Raw genomic sequence first — 8,715 nt, 5'->3', positions numbered from 1 at the left:
AAATAATAAAAAACACATGTCTATAGTTTCCTATTTAATCAGCTTACTACTTTATAACCCAACGTCTTTACAAGCAGTTGGAATATTCTGTTCATTTTTAGATATAGCCTAACTTTTCATTCATTCCAAAAGGCTTTAAAATGCCTTCTGTTTGAATTAGAGACTAAAACCAGTGTAACTAGTTCTTGAAAAATACATATAAAACGCTAAGTAGTTTGAGAGGGCGACCTGTAGCTAGTGCACGCCCCCGTGTGGGCGTGTCCGTCTCAAACACACGTACGCAGTGCACATGCACACACGCACGCCCCTCCCCTCTGGCGAAACCGGATGTGTAAGGATACTCAGCGTTGTGTCGCCGTGGCATCAGGTACTTCTTTCTATTCTCCACGTCTTTATTTAATATTAGTCTAAAAGTACATTCGTTGGGTTACATTATGTTTCTGAATTCATATTATGCATCTGTTTTAAGGTTTATTCTTGTGTTTTGTTTGTATACTCGCCTCATGCTAACGGCTATTGTCACTTTTACTGCTGTCAACTGACACCAAACTTCACACAAACGTTTAAATCGCTTCTGGCATCTTTTTCAGGCATACTTAGAGGTTTTCGGGATGTGTGTGTTTGTTTTACATGTTAGACCTTGATGTGAAGTTAAAGCTAACATTTTAGTAGATGTTTTATTGGCTCATTTTCAGACAGGTGAAGACTGCTACAGATTTATGTAAAATACTGATACTGATATCTGCAAAGCAGAGTACAATTTAATAATAATAACAATTAGGATGCTTAACACTATATTAGAATTTACTAAAATAGTTGATAACAGAAATTTCATTCATTTTATTCATAAACAATTTAATGCATTCATAAATTGTATAATTACGTGGTTTAGTTAAACATGATAAAATGTGTTTAACAGCTTAAAGTAGTCAAATAAAATAAATGCTTAGCTGAAAGGATAATCAGGTTACATAAGTGTTAATTATGAATCTAAATCAGCCAATTATAGGTCTGTTAGTCAGTCTGGTCGTTGTTTCGCTGTGTAACAAACATTAATCTTGAGTAAATTCCTGCAGGTAACATAATTGTATTTGGAATATTTAGGAATTTGTGCTTTTGTTATATAATGATATCTGATCTCATGTCAGGTGTCTGGTTCTCAGTGTGTTGACTGGTGCTTGCAAAGCCGTCAGGATGATGCGAGCAGGAGGTTTGTCCCGTTTCTTTCAGTATGAAATCTGCTAAAGTATATATTACATGTAACCGAAGGCAAATATTTGGTCTTTTGTGTATATATGAGTAATAGCAGTGCAAATACGTTTTGCTTTAAGACATTGCACAATTGTTTATTGTGCAAAAGTGAACAAAACAGCTGAAATTAAATACTACGCCATTGTTACTATGATAATATTATATGAAAAATATTATGGACTTTTTTTCTTTTTTTTTTTTTTACAGGACTTTTGAAACTGGCAGTGCTGGTTTCTATCTTATTTCTAGCGGTGTTCCTGGCATTTGAGCTATTAGAGAGCAATATGAATTTTAAACTGGGGAAAGTATTTGGTGAGTTTATGCATGCAGCCATTTTCTCCAACACAAACAGAACATATTGATATAAAACTGCACATATATTTTGTTAAGAAAGTAAGATAATGCATTTGTTTGGTTAAGGAATGAGTTAGGGTTTTCTGTGTTTGACTTGGCACATTGCTATTTGCTAATCGACATCTGTTTCTCTACAGCACGGTACGCACCCGCAGAGACTGTCCGTAAGTACATATTTGCAGTTTTTTACTACATAGGAGAATTGAGGATGGAGTTTAATCCTTAAAGGTGGTTGACGGGACTAGATGAACAAGCTCCTCTTGAAACGGTGCAGATGTAAATGAGGAATTAAAAACATGTAACTTTGTAACAGTCATTGTCTTACATGTTACTGCAGAGTATTAAAAGTATGAGTGAGACATATGTAGGTTAATGGTTCATGTAATTAAACTTTCCTGCAGTGGTATGAATGGCATGTAGGTGTTAGCTTCTTGATTTACTTTTTATTGTTTCATCAACTTAAGAATTATGTCAGAGACATAATTGAGCATGAAGAGACCTGTCTAGTTTATGTGTAAAAAAATATAAACAAATATTAAAATGTGCTGACTGAAGATTGGAACATAGCCAAAATGTTTTGTTTTTTCCTTTTCAAATAGTAAAAATGTCTGTGTTTATAAATGTATTGGTGTTGTTTTCAGCCACCAGGCCTCCGCGCCACAAATGCGGCCTTTCCAAATCCTGTCCGGAGGGCCATTTTGCCTTTAAGATTACCAGTGGAGCAGCCAGCGTTGTGGGCCCGAAAATGTGTTTTCAGGACAATGTGTAGGTTTTACACAATCTCTAATTGTGCAGCACTATTGCATAAACATATAGAAAAATACTAAAATTGAGGAAACGTGAGAAGCTTTGATCACAGGAATAAATTACATTTTAAAATATATTTAAATGGAAAATTTGAAATAGTAAAAGATATTTCAAAATTATACTGTTTTTGCTATACTTTGGATCAAATAAATGCATGCTTGGTGAGCAGAAGATACTTCTTTAAAAAACATTAAATGTTCAAAAACTTTTGACTGGTAGTGTATTTGACTGCTGCTGTTTGAACTCTTTCTTCTTTATCTTTTATCAGAATAATGAGTGGAGTAAAGAACAACGTTGGACGGGGTATAAACATTGCTTTGATCAATGGTATGCCTCCTTTTTGTCTTTAGAAACCTGTAGATGGTATAACCTTTTTAACTGAACACAGTGACTGTATGTTGGCAAATTATTTGTTACTACATACTGAGAGAAGTTGGCTTGTGTACAGGGAAGACCGGCGAGCTCACCAAGATGGATTCCTTTGACATGTGGTCTGGAGGTAAATCTCTTTATACATGTCATATCTTGTTTACAATTATGCATATTGTATGTGTCTGGCTTCTGTTTAAACTTGTATTAAACTCTATCTTGGGTGATCATCTCACTACAGCCATTAGATAAATGTCTTTTTGTCACATTTTTATATACTTTTGGCTTCAAATATAAGTTTGTATGGTTGTGATTCTCCTCATAGCTGGTTGGCTTGGTTCATGGCTTATAGCGCTTTAATTAAGACATTTAAAAAATCTCTATGGTAAAATACTTCCGTTAAAAAGTGGGTGGGCACTGGGCAGTAATGCGCTCTATTCAAGCCTTTTCTTGTCTGATCACCTAAATCACATTCAGACGTAATCCGAAATGCATATGACCACATTGCATTTGTATTGTTATTGATCTTGGACACTTAAAAAAGAGTCATAGGAGAAGTGGTTGAGAATTGTGAGTGTTACTTAGAGGAAGTAATTAGAGGATTACTTCACTCTAGAAGTAAAATGTACTCACCCCTATGTCATCCAAGATGCCTTTCTTCAGTCGAAAAGAAATTAAGCTTTTTGAGGGAAAAAATTCCAGGATTTTTTTCCCTATTGTGGACTTCAATGGGATTAATGGGTTGAAGGTTCAAATTGCACTTTCATTGCAGCTTAAAAGGGCTCTACCACATTACTTAATCATGCATGCATGACATAGGCGGAAGTACCAACCCAGTGTTTACAAAGCAAACATGCAAATAAAAGTAAGTTCTCCTCAAAGTTGGAGGAGAAAATTAGTTTTTCGCCCTACCCTACCTTTTTGAACCGAAGTACACAGATGAAGAAATAACCAAGCGTGACCATTCCAACATGATTACTTAATGCGTGAAGTCGTAGACAGGCATTGCAGAGCTAGTGCAAGATGAGTATTTGTGGTTGACAAGTATAGAATTTAGTTTTTTTTCTCTTGAAAATGATTGATCGTTCTGCTAGACAAGAACCCTTATTCCTCGGTTGGGATTGTGTAGAACCCTTTGAAGTGACTTTGAAACTGCAGTTTGCACCTTCAACCCGTTGATCACCATAAAATGACATTTTAATTCAGGAGTGAACTAATCCTTTAATGGGGACTCAATGTTTGAAGGCACCTAAGATATTTCAGATACTTATGCAGTTAAAACAAAGTAATTCATTTTCAACTGTTTTTATTTTCAGAAATTAGAAGCAGCAATGTATTAAAAAAAAAAATGAAGTAATTAATAATTAAAATGAAAATAATTTAATTCCATAATATTGGAATTTTAAGAACTGATCTTTATGACTGATTAATTTAGACGACTTTAATTGTCATTCATGATTACAGGGTAAAAACTTAAAATACCCCCCATTCAGTTTCTAAAATATTTTAGTGCTTGACCTAATTAGAAGGGACATTTTATTGCTTTTAATAATTTCCATGACTTTTTAAAGCTTAAAAAGTCACACTTTTAAATTTGCCTCACACATTTCTCTGTGAGACTGTGGGATCCCTGAGTTTTAAAGGGATAGTTTACCCAAAAATGAAAAAATTCTGTCATTTATCACCCTCATATTGTTGGAAACCCGTAAGACCTTTGTTCATCTTCGGAACACAAATTAAGTTATTTTTTATTAAATCCAAGAGCTTTCTGATGCTGCATGGACAACAACGCAACTGAAATGTTCCCAGGCCTAGAAACGTAGTATAGACATCGGTAAAATGGTCCATTTGACATCAGTGGTTCAACCGTAATTTTACAAAGCTACGAGAATACTTTTTGTGCTCAAAGAATACAAAAATAGCGACTTAATTCAACAATACTTCTCCTCCAAATCACATCCCCGCCATTATCGAGAGTACCACGTGTGTGCGCAATCATCTGCTTGTAAAAATGCTTTGTGGTACTCTCACCAATGGCGGAAGATAGGGACTTGGGGGAGAAGAAATATTGAATAAAGTCATTATTTTTGTTTCATTTGTGCACAAAAAGTATTCTTGTAGCTTTGTAAAATTACGATTGAACCACTGAAGTTACATGGACTATTTTAATAATGTTCTTACTACCTTTCTGGGCCTTGAACGTGTCAGTTGCGTTTCTGTCTATGCAGGGTCATAAAGCTCTCGGATTTCATCAAAAATATCTTAATTGGTGTTCCAAAGATGAACAAAGGTCTTGCGGGTTTGGAATGACATAACGGTGAGTAATTAGTGACAAAATCTTCATTTTTGGGTGAACTATCCTTTTAAATAAACATGACAGTTGTCGCAGGAACAAATTAAACTAAAGTTTAAAGTTTTAAAGTGTATTTTAAATCATTACAAATTATCTTGGTGCCCACTTGGAAGTATGCTGAGGCCTCTTGAGTGGTTTCTGACCCCCGGTTGAGTTTTAAGTGGACAGCAAGGGACTAATTTTATTACCAGCTGAAAACAGGGCCGCAATGTTATGGTTTAATTGGTAAGAGCATGTGTGTATTTGCAAACTGGGCATGGTCAAGTACTTGAAGTTTCCTTATGAGTCACATGCAAAATCTTTTAAATGTTTATTCTTATCTAGATGTGAACCAGCTTATAAAATTCTTGAAGGAAATAGAAGATGGAAGTATTGTCATGATGGCCACTTTTGATGATCCTGCAACAAAGTGAGTCACTTCTCTAAATATCTGGTTAGACTTTACAGATCTGTCTCGGCTTCTCTATTTATTGTTTGTTTTTGTTTTTTTTAATTATGAACAGGCTAAATGAAGAGGCCAGAAATCTGATAGCAGAATTGGGCAGCACAAGCATCAGCATACTGGGATTCAGAGATAACTGGGTGTTTGTTGGAGGCAAAGGGATCAAGACAAAGAGCCCCTTTGAGCAGGTAAATTTAGCTTGTATTTCGATTTCAGGCCGCAGCCCGTATTAAAGAGGGGCCATGTCTTGTTTAAATTTTGGGTTAATATTTTATATATCTAATAAATCATCTCTTTGGTCTCCAGCACATCAAGAACAATGCAGAGACCAACAAATATGAAGGCTGGCCTGAAGTTCTGGAGATGGAAGGATGCATTCCTGTAAAACATGAGTAGAATCAACCATTTCGCATTTTCATGTGCAGCCTAGAGAAGATTGGAGAATTCAAAATTGAACATGCAATGTTGTATTGTTCAGTTAGCATTGACAATGACGCAGGTAAGAGTAGAATACAGACTTTAAATTTGATGTTGGACTTCCTGCATTTTAAATCTCGCTATTAGTGCTGCAGAGCATTTGCTGCTCTGTATTTGTATTTATTTTAGTTCCCACTACTTTTAACCAGTGAGTTTTCTTTACTTTTCTCATTTCTACCAATTGCTCATGGATTAGACTCACAAAGAGCAATATGTAGCCAGGTACTGCTGAAAATCACTATATTCACCTTAGAAATATCTACAACTTCGCTATTTGTTGTGAACTTTCCAGCCCTGGAAACCCAGTCTTAAAATTCCATGCCTGTGGGAGACTTGATTTGTAGGTTTTTTTAATAACTGGTCCATAAACAGCAAGATTTCTGCCATTTATGAGGCTCCAGTGTCATAAGGAAAAGAGTGATATCGACTCAGAAGATTTACTGCATGTTTTCTTGTGTACCGTTTTTTTTTTTCTTCACAAATAATGAAGGGAGAGGTTTTGCCCTCATATTTATCACTGCACTATGACACTCTAAAAATGTTGATCATACTGGATTGAAGTGAAATGGCTGAGGGCTGCTGTCACCAGAATGTATTTATTGCTTTATGGTTATATTTATTTTTATACAGGCAAAGGTATTTTGACTGCTGGACTTTATTGCTTTAATGAAGAATCTTGTTTTAAATTCTTGAATTTAAAAACACCCATGTCTCTGGTGTGTGATGGGTTGAGCTATAGACTTTTGTTGGTTTTTGACCTGCTACTGTTTAACTACTGTCTCCAGTTTAATGCCATTTTATCCGTAGCTTTTGGGAATGTTGTTACATATAGGGAGTTCAAAAAATTTCCATCAGTTATTGTGTTGATAGAGATTATGTAAGCTGTATGTCTAGCAGATGTTAGTTACATGCTGTTAGTGTTTATAGCAAGCAATAACAATATCATAACTGCTTATATTCCTAATTGTACCTTCTGCAGTGTCAATAGTATGCGCTTTCTCTTACCATGACATAAATGTCACAACACAAAGCCCATGATCTCTACGTTTGTTGATAATTCCCTGCACGATTTTACCTATATACTGTGAAGCTGTGGATTGAACCCCATTTCTTTTGTAAGAAAACCAGTTGTGTGCCTTATTTAACACAATTATCAAATGTGCTAAGTGATTTTATCTAGACTCTTCTAGAGTTTTGTGTGAAATCATTGATGTTGCATGTCATGGCCTTAATGTGTAAAGCTGTTTTGAAGATTTCTCTAGTATAAAATAGGTTTAAATCAAGTAATTTGTGTATTGTGTGATTGCAGTCTTTCGCAATGGCTCTAAGATTCTTTTGTAAAAAAGTTTCGTATTAAAAATGAAGGTTGTTGCTTTCATTCCTGGGTTTTGTCTTACCTCTGTTTAGATTAAGGCTGAGAACCCCCTAGAATAACCCTAGCATCTGTTCTGCCTCATCAAAGCCTGATGCACGCATCCAAAATGGTACATGTGTTTATAAAGGAGTTTGTAGATTCCTGGAAGGCGTCCATTCGGCTCTCATTAGCCTAAGAAAAGACCAGAGAAGGTTTCAAAGTACACAGCTGCACAAGAAAGGGATGGCAGTTGGCAAACTTCATCACTCCGCTGGCTTAACTGATGAAAGTAATTTCTCTCAATAACAGATTTATTCCATTCTGAAAATATCAAAATATATAGGTACTGATGTAGGCAACAATATCATGTACAGACCCAGTCTATACAAATGTCAATGTGCTGAGAACTACTGTTTATGCCATCAATGAATACCTTATATTCTGACAAACTCCTTGTCTCAATATACTAATTCTCTAAAACGAAGGGAACTTGAAGTGCTCTGAAACATGAAATAATTCATTTATCCTGCAGCATGTGTCCTGCCCCTCCACCTCCTCAAATCCAACATCATTATTATAACATGGAGGATATATAACCTATTTACAAGTGCATGAAATTCAATCAAGGTCAATATTTGAGGGGGAGATTATTGTAGGGAGCTTGTACAGCAGTACAAAAAATGTTCCAGGTTCAATGCTGTTAGTTACCACAGAATAATTTCGACGTCTTTCATTTTCTAATAAACCAAAAACATATTACATAAGACGCAGTTACGGTCTAACTGGTCATTTATCAATGGGACTACGGTTTAAATCGAATTTATTCGTTACTTGCCAGGTAGTTCTTGTTTACACAAAACAAACACGCGGACATTAAATATAGATATATATTTAACTCATCTTTACCTGAATTCTGTCTTTTTACTATAAGTGACAACGGAGACACAAGATGGCGCCATTTCCGTTATAGTAGTGTGCCGTTTCATTCAGTTCCCGGATCGGATGAGCGTAATTATATACGCATTGCTTTATGCGACAGCGCTTGGCCAATTAGAATCAAGTATTCCACACAGGCACAATATACGCTGTGTACATTAGAAAAAGAAGACGTTTTTAAAGTTAACTTTAACTCTTAAGTTAATGCCTATGCTTGTACAAATTTGAGGAACGAGTCAAAATTATTTTCTGTCGTAATAGAATCGAACCAGGAACCGTCACATTAAAATAAAAATAAATGTTTGGCAGCTTGTGAGAGTAATACAACCATCATCTGTTAAGTATCTATAGCTGTGTAACTGAGACTTCTCT

General features: G+C 35.5%; 1 protein-coding gene across 1 annotated transcript; it reads left to right on the top strand.

Moving 5' to 3' along the window:
* The first annotated feature begins 303 nt into the window (after positions 1 to 303).
* Positions 304 to 7,431, top strand: fam3c (FAM3 metabolism regulating signaling molecule C). Its single transcript, XM_073838075.1, has 10 exons — positions 304 to 367; positions 1,149 to 1,210; positions 1,459 to 1,563; positions 1,743 to 1,769; positions 2,247 to 2,370; positions 2,681 to 2,739; positions 2,861 to 2,911; positions 5,459 to 5,543; positions 5,638 to 5,764; positions 5,883 to 7,431. Exons 2-10 carry the CDS (start codon positions 1,195 to 1,197, stop codon positions 5,970 to 5,972), a joined length of 684 nt encoding a protein of 227 aa, XP_073694176.1. The 5' UTR covers positions 304 to 367; positions 1,149 to 1,194; the 3' UTR covers positions 5,973 to 7,431.
* The last annotated feature ends 1,284 nt before the right edge of the window (positions 7,432 to 8,715 follow it).

The sequence above is a fragment of the Garra rufa genome, chromosome 4, assembly GCF_049309525.1.
Source record: "Garra rufa chromosome 4, GarRuf1.0, whole genome shotgun sequence".
Taxonomy (NCBI): Eukaryota; Metazoa; Chordata; class Actinopteri; order Cypriniformes; family Cyprinidae; genus Garra; species Garra rufa.
The sequence above is the reverse complement of the archived record's forward strand: the minus strand, read 5'-3'. Positions and strand labels throughout refer to the sequence as shown.